Raw genomic sequence first — 21,761 nt, 5'->3', positions numbered from 1 at the left:
ATGCAAACAATCAAAAGGAAGCTGGAATGGCTATATTAATATCAGAAAAATATTTCCTTTTTTTTTTTTTTTTTTTTTTTTTTAGGTAGGGTCTTGCTCTGTCACCCAGGCTGGAGTACAGTGGCACAACCTTGGCTCACTGCAGCCTAAACCTCCTGGGCTCAAGCAATCCTCCCATCTCAGCCTCCCAAGTAGCTGGGACTATACATGTGCGCCACCAGGCCCAGTTAATTTTTTTTTTTTTTTGCAGAGATGAGGTCTCACTATGTTGCCCAGGCTGATCTTGGACTCCTGGGCTCAAGCAATCCTCCCACCTCAGCCTCCCAAAGAATTGAGATTACAAGTGTGAACCACCGTGTCCAGCCTGGACAAATACATATATTTTTTGAGACAGAGTCTCACTCTGTCACCCAGGCTGGAGTGCAGTGGCGTGATCTCAGCTCACTGCAAGCTCCACCTCCCAGGTTCATGCCATTCTCCTGCCTCAGCCTCCCGAGTAGCTGGGACTACAGGCACCCATCACCACGCCTGGCTAATTTTTTTGTATTTTTAGTAGAGATGGGGTTTCACCATGTTAGCCAGGATGGTCTCGATCTCTTGACCTTGTGATCCGCCTGCCTCGGCCTCCCAAAGTGCTGGGATTACAAGCATGAACCACTGTGCCTGGCCTGGACAAATATTTCAAAGCAAAGGAATTTACCTGGGATGAAGAGAGGTTTTTTTTTTTTTTTGAGACAGTGTTTCACTCTTGTTGCCCATGCTGGCGTGCAATGGCACGATCTCAGCTCACTGCAACCTCTGCCTCCAGGTTCAAGTGATTCTCCTACCTTAGCCTTCCGAGTAGCTGGGATTACAGGTGTCCGTCACCACGCCTGGCTCATTTTTGTATTTTTGGTGGAGATGGGGTTTCACCATGTTGGCCAGGCTGGTCTTGAACTCCTGACCACAGGTGATCCTCCTGCTTTGGCCTCCCAAAGTGCTGGGATTACAGGCGTGAGCCACCCTGCCCGGCGAGAGACCTTGACAAAAGGGTCAGTTCACCAAGAAGATATTCAATGTGTATACACCTAACAACAGAGCTTCAAATAAATAAATAAATAAATAAATAGACATAATGTATTCACAGGTCAGAAGACTCACCATGGTAAAGGTCAATTCTCTCCAAACACATTTATAGATTTAATGCAATATAAATCAAAATCCCAGCAGGATTTTTTTTTTTTTTTTGTAGATACAGATGAGCTGATGCTACAATTCACATGGAAGGGTAAAGGAACCAGACTAGCTAAAACAGTTTTGGAAAAGAATGAAGTTGGAAGAATCACACTACCTGATTTTAAGATTTACTATAAAGCTATTAATAATCAAGACAGTGTGGTACTGATGAAGAAACAGGCACACAAATCAAGAGAATATAATGGAGAATCCAGAAATATGGTCACAAAAAATAGGGCTATTTGATTTTTGAAAAAGGTGCAAAAGAATTTCAATGAAGAAAGCAACTCACCATAACCAAAGCTGGGGATACTATGGTGAAAAAAATCCAAGATTAGATACAAATGACCAGCGAAACAGGAATTGGTGGGTGTAGTTGGATACTAACTATGATACATACTGATGCAACACACAATGTATTTATTTGGGACAAAGTTTCTAAACTAATAGGTCACACCAATAAGGAAGACTTCTGTTCTGGATTAATCTGGTAAAAATTTAATCTTTTCATTTATGGTCACCAAAAAGACTCCAAATGGGAAACAGACCACCTTTTATTATTTCATGTTAATATTGGCCATGTGTCAAAATTAACTTCTAGGAAAAGTAAAAAATCAAACAGTGGCCAGGCGCCGTGGCTCACGCCTGTAATCCCAGCACTTTGGGAGGCCAAGGCGGGTGGATTACCTGAGGTCAGGAGTTCAAGACCAGCCTGGCCAACATGGTGAAACCCCGTCTCTACTAAAAATACAAAAATTAGCTGGGTGTGGTGGCGCATGCCTATAATCCCAGCTACTCGACAGGCTGAAGCAGGAGAATTGCTTGAGCCCAGGAGGCGGAGTTTGCAGTGAGCCGAGATTGCACCATTGCACTCCAGCCTGGACGACAGAGTAAGACCCCGTCTCAAAAAAAATAAATAAATAAAAATCAAACAGTAATTAATGCTTCAGTTTAATCCAAGGCTAGGTCTAAAATGCTATTAAACAGAAACATATCAATTCTTTGATGAAAAATATGCAGAAAGAGCAAAGGACCAATAGATGATTTCAAAATATTTAACAATAATATGATTATTTTTATTATTATTCAAATAACCTAACAAATTAACTTTCTTTGAAGAGACTGGCAATTTAGCTTCACCACAGCTAGGCTATATACGACACTGCTATTACAATGCACAGCTTTTCAAGTCCTTGCTTTAAACACCAATTAGAAAACCCAGAAAGGGAGAAGGAAAGGGTGATAAAAAAAAATTCTGAAAATTTGTAGTCAGAGGCAATACAAGAAATAGAATTAAAAAGAATTCTTACAGGCTATGTATCTTAATGTATACAGCAGGATATACACACCCAAGTTTGTACGTAAGTTACAAAGCACCTATGACCCAACCATGCAACCAAATAGCTAAACAATCCCAAGGATTCATATCGCTACCTATGTGTTCTTCCTCTATTCCGTATGTCTTACCTTCTTGAATCCCTAGCCCCATGAGATAATTGCTCTCTTTTTTGTACCATTGGTAAAAAAGAAATATTGGGAACATTTTCAATGGGGAAATTAGTACATACTCATCTTGAGTAGAAAAACTAACATATCTGTTTCCTATTCACACAGCATGGAAGCAAGCAGCATCCCTACTGCTATGAAATTTTATAATGGTGTCATCACTATTAAAAGTATGAGTTATATTACTCTTGTAAAGCCTTCACACAATTGATTTTTATGTGACCTCACCCTGAAATATTCTATTACCCCAATCAAAATAAGCCTTTTTTAACTACTGAAAATAAGTGTTTAAACATACCACAGCATACCACTGCTACTAGAAAATGGCTCAAGAAGATTTACTTATCATCAACTTACCTCATGTAAATTCAATTCTTTTACTTTCTCTTTTAATATAACCTGTAAGACAAAAAAGTATGTTCTTATGCCCATTTAAATCTGTAATTTTAAATATTTCTCATTATATGCTCAAATATTTTTCTTTTGTATATATGGCTCATTTCCCTCATATTCAATATTGAAGAGAATTTCTTTTACAGTTTGAGACAGATCATTTTAGCAACATTTTTTTAACTTAAGCAATGATGCAATATTCTCCTAAAAAAGGAATTTTGGCCAAGCATAGTGGCTCACACCTGTAATCCCAGCACTTTGGGATGCCAAGGTGGGTGGGTCGCCTGAGGTCAGGAGTTTGAGACCAGCCTGGTCAATATAGTGAAACCCTGTCTCTACTAAAAATACAAAAATTAGCTGGATGTGGTGGCGCCTGCCTATAATGATTCCAACTACTCGGCAGGCTGAGGCAGGAGATTCGCTTGAACCCAGGAGGCAGAAGTTGCAGTGAGCCGAGATTGCGTCATTGCACTCCAGCCTGGGCAACAAGAGTGAAACTCTGTCTCAAAAAAAAAAAAAAAAAAAAAAAGTCAGTCTTAATTTTGAAAGTTTGACTCCATGGTGACCAGACAGTAGTTAAAATGAATGCCAAGTGATAAGAGAAGTTTACTATTTAAGAAAAAACTCTGAGACTAAATATAGCTTATTAGAGTTATATTTCATCTTAAAGTGAAGAAAATAGGCAAGTAAAATTTGAGGGAAAATCTCTAAATTTTGGTGTCTTACATTCCTGAACTAAAAATGGATTTGAGGGTAAATCCTGTTTTCAGAAATCACACCAGAAGCTACTATAAGGCCTCATAGGGATATACTAAATTTCCTATCCAGTATATTTTAAAGATCAAATTTACTGTATGTCTTGTGACTTGTCTAGTTTTATCAGTCAATTTCACTTAAATGACTGCAAAGGCCAATTTTACTTTCTAGTTAGCCTACATACAAATATCTTGTAAGCTGTCAAGATTATAATAGGTGGCCAGGCACGGTAGCTCATGCCTGTAATCCCAGCACTTTGGGAGGCCGAGACGGGCGGATTGCTTGAGCCCAGGAGTTTAAGACCAGCCTAGGCAACATGGCAAAACCCTGTCTCTACAAAAAATACAAAAATTAGCCAGGTGTGGTGGTGCACGCCTGTAATCCCTGCTATTTGGGAGGCTCACCTGAGCCCAGGAGGCAGAGGTTGCAGTGAGCTGAGGTTGCACCACTGCACTCCAGCCTGCTTGACAGAAGTGAGACCCTGTCTCAAAACAAAACAAAACAGATTATGATAGGAGCCTGGGCAACATGGGGAGACCCCATCTCTACAAAAAGTACAAAAATTAGCCTGGGGTGGTGGTGTGCGCCTGTAGCCCCAGCTATGCGTGCCACCACACTCAGCTAAGGTGGGAGGATCACCTGAGCCCAGGGAGGTCAAGGCTGCAGTGAGCTGTGATCATGCCACTGCACTCCAGTCTGGGTGACAGAGACCCCGTCAAAAAAAAAAAAAAGATTATGATAGGACTGAGACGAAAAGATTCATTCATTTAGAAAACTAAAATACTCAACTCTGATTTTGGATCCCACATGAGACCTATAAGAGTGTGGGGTTACCTAAGGACATCAGTATGTCCATCTAGGGAATGTGCTAGTGAGCTCAGATTTCAAAGATACATGGACGAAAGATGAATAGAAAGATAAGCAGTCCTGGCTGGGTGCAGTGGCTCACACCTGTAATCCTGGCACTTTGGGAGGCTGAGGCAGGCGGATCACGAGGTCAAGAGATCAAGACCATCCTGGCCTCATGGTGAAATCCTGTCTCTACTAAAAATACAAAAATTAGCTGGGCGTTGTGGCAGATGGCTGTTGTCCCAGCTACTTGGGAGGCTGAGGCAGGAGATCACTTGAACCTGGGAGGCGGAGGTTGCATTGAGCCGAGATCTTGCCACTGCACTCCAGCCTGGTGACAGAGTGAGACTCCGTCTCAAAAACAGACAAAAACAAGATATGCAGTTCTGAAGTGTAACAGTTCCATAACATCAGTGTCAGCAAGGTTAAAGACTCAAATAAGCTGAAGCTCCCCTGTACCCAAGAAGAAAGCTAAGGGTAACAAAAATTAAGAATTTCATGCTTAGAGCCAAAGGAAAATCTAGGCCCCCTGTTTGGTGTTAGCGGTAAAATATTAATGGAAGAAAAAAATAATTTTACTTGGCCTTCGAGAAAAGATAAGTGTATTAAAGACAAAATCAGTGAAGGACTAGGTATTAACAGCTATGATCCAAGTTTGCAGACTTCTAGTGGATAATATGAGCTAACATTTAAAGTACAAAAGGGAGTAGATGAGATCACTGTAACACAGCTGGTCGCTCACCTCCGAGGAACTGCTATGTCTTCTAATAAAGAAGGAAGGAAAAATTTCACTTAATGGTATCTCAGAACTCCATTAAGTTGACAGTAACTTTAAGAATTACAAGCTATAGCATTTCTCTTTAGCAAACTGTTGGCTCAAGTTTCCTGTTATATTATATCATCTGAACTTTCTACAGCTTCAAGTAATGCTTATAAAAGAAGAGAAGAGCCGGGCACACTGGCTCACGCCTCTAATCCCAGCACTTTGGGAGGCCGAGGCGGGCGGATCACCTGAGGTCCAGAGTTCGAGACCAGCCTGACCAACATGGAGAAACCCCGTCTCTACTAAAAATACAAAATTAGCCAGGCGTGGTGGCGCATGCCTGTAATCCCAGCTACTTGGGAGGCTGAGGCAGGAGAATAGCTTGAACCTGGAAGGCGGAGGTTGCTGTGAGCCGAGATCACGCCATTGCACTCCAGCCTGGGCAACAAGAGTGAAACTCCATCTCAAGAAAAAAAAAAAAAAAAAAAAAAAAAGAAGAGAATACTTAAGAAAATGAAGTTGATATATTATACTGCAAATTGGCAGTGAGATGCTAAAATGAACACAAGTAAATTCAGTCCCAGTTTAAAGTATGAGTGGAAATCAGAGTTCTCAGTTTTTTGGGGGAAAAAAAAAATCAAAGCCAATCTGAATTAAATTTCTCACCTGTTTGTAGGCATAAAATTCTTTGTGTGCTTGATGTCTTAGCCTAAAAGACAGAAATTAGTAATGCAATATTGAAATTTCCAACATAGTAACTTGAAGAAAAATAAAAAGTTGCTGATTTTGGTATTAATTTATATCATTTATAGCTCAAATGATATAAATTAGAATCTTTACCCTGATATACACCCAAATGACATATCTCTTAACATGTTATATGAAAGTGCCCAGGGAACCATGAAATGTTACCCAAACGTAAGATGACTCAATTCTTTTTATACTGTCTACTTATTTCAATAATATTTATATTTTTCTTAATTAGAAAAAATTTAAGTATAACATACATCCAATGAAGTATAAAAACCTTAAGTATACAGCTCAAAATCTTAAAAAATGTACATACCAGGATAACTATTGCTCATATCAAGATATAGTACATTTCCAGCACACCTGAGCCCTCTAAAATGACCCTTCCTAATCAATATCCATGCCCCAGAGGTAGCACTATCCTGATTTCTAACACTGTAGATTAATTATGCCTGTTTTTGAACTTCATGTAAATGGATCATTTGGTATATACTCTTTTGTGTTTGGTTTCTTTCAGTCTACAATGCCTTGTGAGATTCTTCCATATTGTTGTAGTAACTGTCTTTCTGACTGACATACAGTATTCCATTGTATGAATATAACACCATTTATTTATCCATTTTACAGCTGATGAATATTTAATTACTTCCTGTTTGAGGCTGTTATTAATAAAGCTGATACACAAATTCTACATGTCTTTTAGTGGACATATATACTCATTTCTGTTAAGTATATACCCGGGAGTAGAACTGCTGGTTCAAAGTACTCACACCCAGGCTGGGCACTGTGGCTCATGCCTGTAATCCTAGCACTTTGGGAGGCCAAGGCAGGCAGATGGCCTGAGGTCAAGAGTTTGAGACCAGCCTGGTCAACATGGAGAAACCCTGAATCTACTAAAAATACAAAAAATAGCCAGGCATGGTGGCACACGCCTGTAATCCCAGCTACCTGGGAGGCCGAGGCAGGAGAATCGCTTGAACCCAGGAGGCGGAGGTTGCAGTGAGCCGAGATCATGCCACTGCACTCTAGCCTGGGTGACATAGTGAGACTTTGTCTCGAGAAAAATCAAAGTACTCACCCCGGCCAGGCACAGTGGCTCATACCTGTAATCCCAGCACTTTGGGAGGCTGAGGAAGGAGGATCACTTGAGCCCAGGAGTTCGAGACCAGCCTGGGCAACACGGCGAAACCTCATCTGTACAAAAAATACAATTAGCTGGGCATGGTGGCATGTGGCCTGTGGTCCCAGCTACTCGGGAGGCTGAGGTGGGAGGACTGCTTGAGCCTGGGAGGTGAAGGCTGCAGTGAGCTGGGATTGTGCCACCGTACTCCAGCCTGGGTGACAGAGTGAGATCCTGTCACACACACACACACGCACACACACACACACAAAGTACTCATAACAATTTTACTCCTATGGGTAGTTCATGAGAGTTCTAGGTGTTCACATCTTTGTAGGTTAAGTTTGAAAAATTTTTAAATTTAAATGAAGTCTAATTTATCAACTTTTCCCAATTAGGTTAGTTCTTTTTGTGTCCCATTAAAGAAATCTTTGCCTATCCCAAGACTATGAAGATATTCTCCTGAGTATGTTGTGAAAACAATTTGTTGTTTTACCTAACAAATGTAGGTCTGTGATCCATCTGAAATTGGTCTTTATGTATGCTGTGAGGTAGGGGTCCAGATGCTTTTTATCCTCATATAGACTTTCATTTGCCTCACCATCATTTATTGAAAAGATTCTCCCCTTTCCCCACTGCACTGCAGTGGCACATCTGTTGTAAATCAGGTGTATTGAATATGTCAGTCTATTTCTAGAGCTGCTATTATTCGCTCCATTGGTCTATTTGCCTATCCTTGTATAGTGACTGGGATGAATGTGTCCACCTCAGCTCCCAATTCATGTCAAACTGGAACCTCAGAATATAACCTTATTTGAAAATAGGGTCTTTTCAGATTATTAGTTAGTTAAGATGAGGTCATATGGATTAAGGTGAGCCCTAAATTCAATTTGACTGCTATCCTTATAAGAAGAGGAGAGGATATGCAGAGACAGATGGAAAAGAAGGCCATGTGAACACAGAGACAGAGACTGAAGTGAGGCAGCTACAAGCCAAGGAATGCCAAGGCTTTCTGGTACTCACTGGAAGCTAGGAAGAGGCAAGAAAGACTCTCTCCTAGAGCCTTCAGAGGAAGCATGGCTCTGCCAGCACTTTAAGTTTGAACTTTTCTAGCCTTCACAATTGTGAGAAATTACATTTCTCTTGTTTTAAGTTACCCAATTTGTGGCACTTTGTTACAGCAACACTAAGCAACCAATGTACCTTGTGTCAATATCATGCTATTTTAAAAACTTTTATTTTGAAATAATTTTAGACAGAAAAGTTGCAAAAAATAGAATTCACATATACCTTTCTACCATATTTATATATTCACATTTATATATTCACATTTATATAACCATAGTTGTATATACTATGTCCACATTTCATACAACCATAGTACAATTATCAAAACCATTAAATTAACATTGATATATTAGTATTGATATAACATTGATATATTATTAACTAAACTACAGACCTTATTTGAATTTTACCAGTTCTTTCTCTCATGTCCTTTTCCTGTTCTATGATCCAATCCAGGATCCCATCTTGCATCTAGTTATGTCCCTTAGCCACCTTTAATTTTTTGTTTGTTTGTTTTTTGGAGACCCAGTCTCGCTCTGTTGCCTAGGCTGGAGTACAGTGGCACGATCTCGGCTCACTGCAAGCTCCGCCTCCTGGGTTCACACCATTCTCCTGCCTCAGCCTCCCGAATAGCTGGGACTACAGGCGCCCACCAACATGCCCGGCTATTTTTTTTTGTATTTTTAGTAGAGACGGGGTTTCACCGTGTTAACCAGGATGGTCTCAATCTCCTGACCTTGTGATCCACCTGCCTCGGCCTCCCAAAGTGCTGGGATTACAGGTGTGAGCCACCGCGCCAGGCCAGCCACCTCTAATTTGTTGAGAGTTCCTTAGTCTTTCCTTGTCTTTCAAGATTTTGACATATTAAGTATGATCATTTTTTCTTGGTGGAATTTGAAGATTTCAATTTAAGATTGGTTAAGATAGTGTCCACTGGGTTTCTCCACTGTAATTTATCTTGAGGGAGACATGCTGAAATTATACATACACTCTATTTTTTTCTCAAGCTTTTGCCCACCGATTTTAGCATCCACCTTGCTTGCAATAATTACTGTAGTGTTTGCCTAACCTCTAATGGTGGTTTTGTAGTTCTCTAATTCCTTGCACATTTATTAACTGGAAATCTTCTATAAGGAAGAGATGTGCTTCCTCATTTATTTGTGCAATTATTTATTTCTATCAGTCTAGACTCATGGATATTGGTTTTAATCTATGGGAAGAGATGTGCTTCTTCATTTATTTGTGCAATTATTTATTTCTATCAGTCTAGACTCATGGATATTGGTTTTAATCTATGAGTTACAGTTCAATATGATCACTATTTTTTGTTGCTCAAATTGGCCTTGAGTCCTTCAGGCTGATTCTTGTGTTCTTTCAACAAGCCCCCATCCTTTCCCATGCATTTCCTTATTTACTGGCACCAAAAGATGTTTGTTTCAGGCTCATTTTATATGTTCTGTGTTCCAGCCCTGGGGTTAGCCACTTCTTCCAAGGAACCCTAATTCCTTTTATTGGAGAAAAGTATTTAGAACTTGAGATCTGGGTGCTTGGTGAACAGCACTTTCTCTTAATACTGTTGCTTTAAAACAGGTTTTGGGGTCTGGTAGCAAAAGTCCTCAAGTTTTATTCTTTTTAATGACTGGCTTGGTTATTCTTGGTTCTCTGCATTTCCATATAGATTTCAATTTCCACCAGAAAAAAAAAAAACCCTCTTGGGGTTTTGAGTAAGAATGTACAAAATTCACAGACCAACTGAGGAAGAACTGACATCTTTGCAAGACTGAGTGTCTAACCTATGAACATTATTTCTTTATTTACAGCTTTAATTTTTCTCTTACACATTTCTCCTAGACATTTGGTAATTTTTGATGCTACTGTAAATAGTGTTGAAAAAAATCTTTATTTTCTAATTATTTCTTGCTACCTACATGGAAAAAAGTAATTTTTGTATATTGATCCTGTATCTGGTAGCTTGCTAATTCTAAATAGTTTCACTGGAAAAACTTTTGGATTTTTTAATGTACACAATTATGTTGTCTGCATATAATCACAATTTAAACACTGCCTTTATAATCTTTATTTACTTCTTTTCTAAATACACTTTTCTTTTATTCTTTTTTCCCATTTTTTTTTTTTTGCACTGACTAGCTAGGCCCTCCAGTATGATGCTAAATAAAATTGATAGTCAAGGTCCCTATCAATACATCACTATTAAGTATGATGTTTTCTTTAGGTATTTTTATAGACACTCTTTCAAATTTTAGAAAGTTCTCTTGTAGTACTAGTTTATTTTACAAAAAAATCATGAATAGGTATTAAATTTTATCAATGCTTTATGATATTATACTATTAATGTGCTATATTGTATTGATTGCTTTTCAAACGTTAAAATAACTCTCATTCTTGGAACAAACCTCATTTGGTTGTAATATTCTACCTTTTTTGTAGATCCCTGAATTTGATTTACAATATTTTGCTGATGAAAAAGATCGGTCTATAATTTCCTTTCTCATAATATCCTTGTCAGGCTTTGAAATCAAAATTATGCTGGCCTCATGAAATGAGCTGAGAAGTATTTGTTCCACTTTTATTCTCTGGAAGCGTCATATTGGAGTGGTATTTTTTTTCCTTAAATGTTTGGATGAGTTACTTGGCTTAAAATATCATTGTGGGAATATTTTAAAAATACATTCAATTTCTTTTCTTTTCTTTTTTTTTTTTTTGAGATGGCGTCTCGCTCTGTCACCCAGCGTGGAGTGCAGTGTGCGATCTCGGCTCACTGCAAGCTCCGCCTCCTGGGTTCACGCCATTCTCCTGCCTCAGCCTCCCGAGTAGCTGGGACTACAGGCGCCCGCCACCACACCCGGCTAATTTTTTTTGTAGTTTTAGTAGAGACGAGGTTTCACCATATTAGCCAGGATGGTCTCCATCTCCTGACATCGTGATCCGCCTGCCTCAGCCCCGCAAAGTGCTGGGATTACAGCATGAGCCACCGTGCCTGGCCCAACTCCTGGGATTACAGCATGAGCCACGGTACCTGGCCCAAAACACATTCTCTCTTTTTTTTTTTTGAGACGGAGTCTCGCTCTGTCGCCCAGGCTGGAATGCAGTGGTGCAATCTCAGCTCACTGCCACCTCCGCCTCCCGGGTTCAAGCGAGTCCCCTGCCTCAGCCTCCCAAGTAGCTGGGATTACAGACACATGCATGCCACCATGCCCGGCTAATTTCTGTATTTTAGTAGAGATGGGGTTTCACCATGTTGGCCAAGATGGTCTCGATCTCCTGACCTCGTGATCTGTCTCTTTTTCTTATTAGATATATAATTATTCACATTTTCAATTTCTTGTAGCAGTTTTTTTTTTTTTTTTTTTGAGAGTCTCGCTCTGTCGCCCAGGCTGGAGTACAGTGGCACAATCTTGGCTCACTGCAACCTCCACCTCCCGGGTTCAGGTGATTCTCTTGTTTCAGCCTCCTGAATAGCTGAGAATACAGGTGTGTGCCACCACGTCCAGCTAATTTTTATATTTTTAGTAGAGATGGGGTTTCCCCATGTTGGCCAGGCTGGTCTCGAACTCCTGACCTCAGGTGATCCCCTGCCTCTGACTCCCAAAGCGCTGGGATTACAGGAGTGAGCCACCATGCCCGGCCCCAGTTTTTTCTTTTTAAAAATTTTATTCTTTTATTTTTATTCACATTACAACTAACTGCCTTAAAGTATACAATTCAGTGGTACGTAGTGTACTCACAATGTTGTGCATCTACCAGCTATCTCTAGTTTCAAAACCTTTCATCGCTCCAACAAAACACCTGGTACCCCATTCAGTGATCACTCCCCATTACCACTTCTATCCCCTGAAACCTCTTATCTGCTTTTTGTCTCTATAGCTTTGCCTATTATGGATATATCATATAAAAGGAACAATACAATATATGGCCTTTTGTGTATGGCTTTTCACCTAGCATGTTTTTGAGGTTCATCCTGGTTGTAGTATGTATCAGTACTCCACTTCTTTTTATGGCTGAATAATATTCCATTGTATGTACATACAATTATCCATTCATCTGTTGATGGACATTTGGGTTGTTTATACCTTTTGGCTATTATGAAACATTTCTGTACACGTTTCTGTGTGGACATATATTTTCATTTGTCTTGGGTATATACCTAGGAATGAAAATCTGGGTCACATGGTTTAATATTTTGAAGAACTGGCCAGGTGTGGTGGCTCATGCCTGTAATCCCAGCACTTTGGGAGGCTGAGGCAGGTGGATCACGAGGTCAGGAGTTCCAGTCTGGCCAACATAGTGAAACTCCGTCTCTACTAAAAATACAAAAAATTAGCTGGGTGTCGTGGCAGGCGCCTGTAATCCCAACTACTTGGGAGGCTGAGGCAGGAGAATTGCGTGAATCCGGGAGGCAGAGGTTGCAGTGAGCCGAGATCGCGCCATTGCACTCTAGCCCGGGTGACAGTGCGAGACTCCGTCTCAAAAAAAAAAAAAAAGAATTTTTTTGAAGATCCACCAAACTCTTTTTCACAGCAGCTGCATCATTTTGTATTTCTACCAGCAATATATGCAAGTTCTTATTTCTCCACATACTCATTAACACTTGTTATTTTTCTCTTTTTGATTACAGCATCCTAGTAGGTGTGAAGTGGTATCTCATTGTGTTTTTAATTTGGAATTCCTTAATGACCAATAATGTCAAACAACTTTTCATGTGCTTGTTGGCCATTTGTGTATCTTCTTTGGAGAACTGTTTAAGTCTTTTGCCCATTTTTAAATTGGGTTGTCTTTTTGCTGTTAAATTTTAAGAGCTTTTAATATATTCTGGGTATTAAACCCTTATCAGATAGGACTTGTAAATATTTTTCTCCCATTCTGTGGGTTGCCTTATCACTTTCTTGATGTCCTTTGATGTACAAATGTTTCGCATGTTAATATCCAGCTTCCCAGTACCACTGGTTGAAGAAACAATTCTTTCCCCATTGAATGATCTTGGCACCCTTGTTTGCATATCAATTTGTCATAGATGTTTGGATTTATTTCTGGACTTTCAATTCTATTTTATTGGTTTATATGTCTATCTTTATACCAGTACCACAATTTTTTGATTACAGTAGCTTTCTGAAGTTTTGAAATCAGGAAGTGTGAGTCCTTCTATTTGTTTTTCTTTTTCAAAACTGCTTTGGCTATTTGGGGCCCCAGTTCCAAATGAATTTGAGGATTGCTTTTCCTATTTCTGTAAAAAAAGGCTATTGGAATTTTGATAGGGATTGCACTGAATCTGTAGATTGCCTTGGAGAATATTGACACTGTAACTATATAAAGACTACATAAATCCATGAACATGGGGTGCCTTTACATTTATTTAGGTCTTCTTTAATTTCTTTCAGCAATGTTTTGTAGTTTTCAGAGTATAAGTCTTTCACTTCACTTCCCTGGTTAACTTTATTCCTTAAAATTTTATTCTTTTGGATGCTATTGTAAATGGGATTGTTTCCTTTATTTCCTTTTCAGATTGTTCACTGTTGATGTACAGAAACACAACTGATTTTTGTGTGTTGATCTTGGACTCTGAAAGTTTGCTGAATTTATTAGTTCCAGTAGTTTTTTTTGTGTGTGTGTGGATCCTATGGGATTTTCTCTATATAGGATTATATCATCTGCAAATGGAGATAGTTACTTCTTTCTAGTTATGGTGCCTTCTACTTCTTTTTCTCGCCTAATTGTTCTGGCTAGAACTTCCAGTACAATGCTGAACGGTAGCGGTAAAGTGGGCATTCTTACTGTGTTCTGATCTTAGGGGAAAGCTTTCCATCTATTACCAGAAAGTACAATGTTAAGTTGTGTTTTTTTTTTTTTTTTTTTTAATAAATGCCCTTTCTTGTGTCAGTTTTGATACACCTCTTTTTTTGTTAGGAAGCTATGTAATTCACCCAAAATTTCAAGTTTATTGCCATAAATGCATAATATTCTTTGTGACCTTTTAATGTTTATAGGATTTGTAATAATGTCCCTTTTTCATTAGTGATATTAGTAATTTATATTTTAGTAAATTATATTTTATAATTTATATTTTCTTTCCTCTTTTTCCTGATTAGTTTTTCTAGAGATTTATCAATTTTATTAATATTTCCAAAGAACCAGCTTTGGTCTGAATAATTTTTACCATTATACATTTATTTTCTATTTCATTGATATCGTGCTTAGCTTTTTTACTTTCTTCCTTTTACTTTTTCGTGGGTTTAACTGGCCTTTTAGCTCCATGAAAACGTAGCTCATTGGTTTTAGTCTTTCTTGTCTAATATATGAATTTAAAACTACAGCTTTCTCATAAGTTTATTAATTATGTAGTTCAAATAATCTATATCCTTATGGGGTTTTTGCTTGTTTTACATTTTATTTCTTTACATGAAAAAATACCATTTTCACATAAAGAAAATATTTTCACGTAAAGAAATAAAATGGACCCGGCATGGTGGCTTATGCCTGTAATCCCAGAACTTTGGGAGGCTGAGGTGGGAGGATCACTCAAGCCCAGGAGTTTAAGACCAGGCTGAGGAACATAGTGGGACTCTGTCTCTACAAAAAATTGAAAAATTAGCTGGGCATCAGCTGGGCTCAGTGGCTTATGCTTGTAAACCCAGTACTTTGGGAGGCTGAGGCGGGTGGATCATTTGAGGTCAGGAGTTCCAGATCAGCCTGGCCAACATGGTGAAACTAAAAATCTCTACTAAAAATACAAAAATTAGCCAGGCATGGTGGTACACGCCTGTAATCCCAGCTACTCGGGAGGCTGAGGCAGGAGAATTGCTTGAACCCAGGAGGCGGAGGTTGCAGTGAGCTGAGATTGTGCCACTGTACTCCAGCCTGGGTGACAGAGCAAGACTCTGTCTCAAAAAAAGAAAAAGAAAAAATTAGCCAGGCATGATAGCGTGTGCCTAAGTCTCAGCTACTTGAGAGGCTGAGGTAGGATTGCTTGAGCCTGGGAGGTTGAGGCTGCAGTAAGCTATGATCATGCCATTGCTCTCCAGCCTGGGTGACAGGGTGAGACCCTGTCTCAAAAAATAAATAAATAAATAAATAATAAAAATAAAAAATAAATAAAATGAATTCCATTACAAGTCATTAAAATGAGGTTTTATTTGTTAATTCATTTTGCTTATTTGAATCTTTTAATTAGATCTGCATGTTTTCCCAAAACTGAACTTGTTACTTCCAGCTACAGCATGGATCAATTTGTGCTCACCTTTTTCTTTCATCTGTGGCTCAAAATTCATCCCTTCTAGAAAGTTCTCCCTTAAGTTAACTTCATTCTATGAAGTTAATTTGATTCCTCCATTACTCTAACTCCCATTAATTATCTAATATTTTACATTGCACTATTTTATTTTGCACTGCTAAATAGATATCTAAAAAGTATTTAAGAAGGCATGATTAACAACGCTGAACAGTGCTAGAGAAATGATAAAACCGTGTAGCTTATGGCCACTGCAAATTTGTGGTCTCCAGTCTCAGCCTGATTCTCCACATTGCTCTCTAATCCTTCTATCTATTCATGCTCAGTATCCTAAGCTTTCATGCAGTGGGTTCTTTCAAACCCTTGCCACTCTCTTTTAAGTGTTACCCTATCACTTCCTCCCCTATAATTTTCAACTGTCAATTTTTTACTACACAAATAAAGGGGGCTGTGATGTATGCAAGATTTCTCACTCCCAGCTCCACATGGCTACGAGTCTTTTGTTTTCTACAGCTACCCTCATCTCTGTCTTAGGAAAAGGTGTTCTCCTGCTTAGGAATAATATTGCTATCTCTCTTATGTGTGTCTCTTTTCACCTCTATGATTTATTCTTTCTCATAAATCTTCCACAATTGGCTCATTCTCCTTACTATATGCATAAACATACCAAAATCTCTATCTTACAAAAAAACCCAGCACTAAAATACTTCCTTGATTCTACAGCAACTCCTTCTCCCCTCAACCTAATCTTTTCCAGCCAAGGTTCTTCAAAGACAGGGTTATATTCCTTGTATCCACTTTAACCTACTAGCCAGGTTTTACCCCATTATAGCCTCTACCATCCCTTACCCTATGCTACTGAAATTTTTCTACCAAAGATTAAGGATACAAACCTTATTGTCAAATGTAATGTGAACTTTTCAATTCTTATCCTGTGAGCAGCTGACATAATTGACTCAATCCATTGAAACACTACTTGTAGGGCATTTTTCTCACAATATTCTGTGCCCCTGTGTTTGTTTGTTTGTTTTGAGATGGAGTCTGCTCTGTTGCCCAGGCTGGAGTGCAGTGGCGCAATCTCAGCTCAATGCAACCTCCACCTTCTGGGTTCAAGCTATTCTCCTGTCTCAGCCTCCTGAGTAGCTGGGATTACAGGCATGTGCCACCACGCCTGGCTAATTTTTATATTTTTAAGAGAGATGGGGTTTCACCATGTTGGCCAGGCTGGTTTCAAACTCCTGACCTCAGGTGATCCACCTAGCTCGGTCTCCCAAAGTGCTGGGATTATAGGCGTAAGCCACTGTGCCCAGCCTCGATTTTCCTCTTATCTCCTGCTATCCCTTCTCAGTCTCTTTTAAGGGCTCCTCTTAAATATCAATGTTTCCTTAGGATTCTGCCCTGGGCCCATTTTATTTTACTATATACATTCTCTCTAGGCAACACTCCTGGCTTCAGCTTCTACCTATTAATTACATGACCTCCTATTTCCAGATCAGACTTCTCACAAGCTTTAGAGCTATACATCCAACTAAGTATTAAACACCTTGACAATTACACAGGAAACTCAGACCCCCATCTCTGAAATGGAATCTATCATCTTTTCACTTAAAATGTGCCTGTTCATTTTCTGTCTCTCAGAAGGGATTGCTATCTACTCAGCTGCCTAAGCCAGAAGTCCAAGAAAGATTCTACACCCCTTCTGTCCTTAATGTCCAGTCATTAATTTCTGTTTATTTTCACCTCCCAAGTATTTCTTACAACCACAACATCTTTTCTAGATCTACTGTCATTATCTTGGTTCAAGAACTCATAATAACTGTAGCCCCCAAATTTCCCTGTATTCTTCAACATTTATTTTTGATTATTATTAAAACATAATACACAATAATTGTACTATTTATGGGGTACATGTAATATTTTGATACAAGCATACAATGTATAATGATCAAATCAGGGTAACTGGGGTATGCATCACCCCTCTATTTTTTGTTTTTAGTTTTATCCAAGTTACATATGTTGTCATATGTGGCTCTACAGGGTTAATAACAAAAAATCAGCAGTCCTCTGCCCTCTTCCCAAGAGATAACCCATTTTTTCCCCCTTTAGCTCACTATTTTGATCCTGACTTCCATGTTTCTAAATAACTTGCCTGTGTTGGTACTTCTTGATTTTTTAGTTTTAGGCATATCTAATGACTTCCTACTAGGGAACCGTTCATTCATTCACCCAACAAATACTTATCGAGTGCTTAATATCGAGTGCTTAATATTGTGCCAGGCATGATTCTGAGTGTTTGAGATATAACAAACAGAACAAATAACCATCAGGGAAAAAAAATGAACAAACATAAATTAGAATATTATATAATTCATTATAAAACAGGATCTTTCTTAGCAAGGTAAGATGCCCTTCTTTGTGCTCCAGTAGTGCCCTGTTCACAGCCCTATCATAGTCAGCACATTCTACACTACAATCCTGTGTAAGATTGTGGTTGGTATATTCTTCCTATGGTTTTGATGAGTCCAGTGGTGGTGACTGGAGGGAGCTCTCTGGAGAACAGAAGAACCTCCTGGGAAGGTGCTGGAGAGTTTAGGTTATCATAAAAAATGAGCTAGGGTAATTCTGGAGGAGCTGACTCCACAGATCTCTAGATTAACTGCAAAGACTTGTTAAATCCCAATTTACCATTTGAAGTGTTAAAGGTAACAAATTAGGATCATCATAAAGGAAAGCTCCTTACCTCATGATTAAATTTTAAAAATTGGCCAGGCACGGTGGCTCATGCCTGTAATCCCAGCACTTTGGGAGGCTGAGGTGGGTGGATCACAAGGTCAAGAGATCTAGAACATCCTGGCCAACATGGTGAAACCCCATCACTACTAAAAATACAAAATTTAGCTGGGCATGGTGGCGTGCGCCTGTAGTCCCAGCTACTCGGGAGGCTGAGGCAAGAGAATGGCGTGAACCTGGGAGGCAGAGCTTGCAGTGAGCTGAGATTGCGCCACTGCACTCCAGCCTGGTGACAGAGCAAGACTCTATCTCAAAATAAAACAAAACAAAACAAAAAACAATCGTACCAATGACTAGTAAATGAAGTTTAGAAATGTTTGAACATTTCTGATTAAACATGATAATTCGATTTTAGTGTAACAGATCCTAATTTCTTTGCTTTGTTAGCTTATTTTTTAATTTTTTAATTTTTTTTTTTGAGACAGGGTAGAGTGTGGCGCGATCTTGGCTCAATGCAACCTCTGCCTCCAGGGTTCAAGCAATTCTCATGCCTCAGCCTCCCGATTAGCTGGAACTACAGGCGTGTGCCACCACACCCAACTAATTTTTGTATTTTTAGTAGAGATGGGGTTTCACTTGTTGGCCAGGCTGGTCTTGAACTCCTGACCTCAAGTGATCCGCCTGCCTTGGCCTCCCAAAGTGCTGAGATTACAGGTATCAGCCACTGCACCCGGCCTGTTAGGCTGATTATAAAAAAGGATAAGGCTGGGTGTGGTGGCTCATACCTATAATTTCAGCATTTTGGGAGGCAGAGATGGGAGGACTGCTTGAGCCCAAGAGTTCGAGACCAGTCTGGAAAACATAGTGAGACTTCGTCTCTACAAAAAGTACAAAAATTAGCTGGGTGTGGTGGTGAGTGTCTAGAGTCCCAGCTACTCAGGAGGCTGAGATGGGAGGATCACTTGTGCGAGGAGGTTGAGGCTTCAGTGAGCCTCATGTCACTACACTCCAGCCTGGGTGACAGAGTGAGACACTATCTTGAAAAAAAAAAAAGATACAAAAGGATAAAATTAAGTACATATCATTATTTTTTCATTATCACTTTACTTATTTGCTTGATTATTAAAAGGAACACAATGAGGTAAAAGGGTATTTCATAACTTACTTTTCAAAAAATTTACCCAGAATCACAAATTGGTACATTAGTGGGTTTTTGTTTGTTTAAAGTTAAAGGCTTACTTAATTCTTTGACATAGTAATGAAAACTATATTATGAGCTATATATTTTAGAATTAAATATTTTACATATGATAACCCTCCCTTAATAACATTTTCTTTTTTTTACATTTTGTTATATTTTTATATTTTTTGCCTCTTTAAAAAATAATTTGGTTTTGAATATTAAATTTACATATTTCTGAGTTAAATCGACATTCGCAGAGGAATTATCAAAAAAAACCAGTAAGTCTGAAAAAAAAACCATATTTTTATATTCTGAGGTCCTATATACGCTATGGCTAATTCTCTAATTTTAAAAAATGCTGAATATTTACATAATGTTTATCAAACTATTATTAATTTATATTTGAGTGCTTTATTATATTGGAATTGCAGTAATATTAACATTTGTATAAACACACAAAACCTTGTCTTTTCTTGCTAGAAAGAGATGTAAAAATCTGAACTAGTTGAACAGTCTTAAACTCATTGTCTAGCCGGATGTGGTGGCTCACCCCTGTAATCCCAGCACTTTGGGAGGTTGAGGCGGGTGGATTGCTTGAACTCAGGAGTTTGAGACCAGCCTGGGAAACATGGCAAAACCCCATTTCTACCAAAAATACAAAAAAAATTGGCCAGGTGTGGTGGCAGGCACATGTAGTCCCAGCTACTTGGGATGCTGAGGTGGGAGGATCACTTGAGCCTAGGAGGAAAGCTGTAGTGAGCAGAGACTGTGCCACTGCACTCCAACCCAGGTAACAGAGTGAGAACCCATCTCAAATAATAATAATAATAACAATAAAAAGCTCATTGTCCATTGGTAATAATAAATGTGTTTACGATGCAACAAAAAATGTAACACAAAAATATATTAAATGCTGCAGCAAGTATTTACATGTATGCACCTTTTTTTTTTTTTTCTTTCCACTAAGGAAGGTGTTTGTCTACAAATAGACAAACACAAATGCTTTGGTGTTTACAATTACAAACACCCCAAGTCTAGAACTTAAAAGTGGCAGTACTTTTTTTGGGACTTCTTCAGTTAAGTTACTTTACACAGTGCTAAACATTTTACTCTTAATTACATTTTTGGATGATATTTATATCCCATTGTCCTAGACCACTGTGATCAAACTATTTTTTTTTTCTTTTTTGAGACGGAGTTTTGTTCTTGTTGTCCAGGCTGGACTGCAATGGCACGATCTTGGCTCACTGCAATCTCCCCCTCCCGGGTTCAAGGGATTCTCCTGCCAAGTAGCTGGGATTACAGATGCCCACTACCACACCTTGCTAATTTTTGTATTTTTAGTAGAGACTGGGTTTCACCATGTTGGCCCGGCTGGTCTCGAACTCCCGACCTGAGGTAATCCGCCCACCTCAGCCTCACAGTGTTGGGATTTTGGACGTCAGCCACCGCACCTGGCTGATCTAATTATTTTAATAATAGTTTAATAGAAATGTTAGAAAAAGGAATTTCTGGAAATAAACAGGTTTTATAAAGGTTTTTTCTGTAGATTACAATTACATTTGTCTCAAGTATTTAATTAATTTGGAGGAATAAATAAAAGTCATAAGCAGTCAACATATCTATGAGATATAAGGAGCATCCCCTACATTTCTTTATTATTTTATTTTTTGAGACGGAGTCTCGCTCTGTCGCCCAGGCTGGAGTGCAATAGCACGATCTTGGCTCACTGCAACCTCCACCTCCTGGGTTCCAGTGATTTTCCTGCTTCAGCCTCCCAGGTAGCTGGGATTACAGGCATGAGCCACCACGCCCAGCTAATTTTTGTATTTTTGGTAGAGATGGAGTTCCACCATGTTGGCCAGGCTGGTCGAGAACTCCCGACCTTAGGTGATCCACTCTCCTGGGCCTCCCAAAGTGCTGGGATTACAGGCATGAGCCACTGCGCCCAGTCTCCCCTACTTTTCTGATACCTAATGACCTTAGCCAACAAGGAAGCCACACATTCTTGAAAAGCAATTTTGAAATCTCTGTGAGAGTAGATTAAATCTTGGAGATAGACAATGACATATGTGTATCTGCTTACCAGGTAGAAGAGCAGAAAAATAAGTAAGGACAATTTTCTCCTACAGAGTAAAACACTTCATCAGTAGGTGAGATTGAAGATCATGTAAAGGTGTTTTAC

At 39.1% G+C, this 21,761-nt stretch overlaps 1 protein-coding gene across 5 annotated transcripts in view; it reads right to left on the bottom strand.

Annotated features, from left to right (window-relative positions):
• The window catches only part of RNF24 (ring finger protein 24), a 99,564-nt gene that overhangs the window by 19,327 nt on the left and 58,476 nt on the right, over positions 1–21,761 (bottom strand). For all 5 annotated transcript variants that reach the window (XM_054542055.2, XM_054542054.2, XM_024239079.3 and 2 more), the window contains 2 exons: positions 6,149–6,191; positions 3,079–3,120 (listed from right to left, as the gene is read on the bottom strand). In XM_054542055.2, coding sequence (XP_054398030.1) covers positions 3,079–3,120; positions 6,149–6,191 — 85 coding nt within the window. The remainder of the gene's footprint in view (positions 1–3,078; positions 3,121–6,148; positions 6,192–21,761) is intronic.

Source organism: Pongo abelii, chromosome 21, assembly GCF_028885655.2.
Source record: "Pongo abelii isolate AG06213 chromosome 21, NHGRI_mPonAbe1-v2.0_pri, whole genome shotgun sequence".
NCBI lineage: Eukaryota > Metazoa > Chordata > Mammalia > Primates > Hominidae > Pongo > Pongo abelii.
Note: the sequence above shows the minus strand (reverse complement) of the source record. Positions and strands in the feature narration are given on the sequence as shown.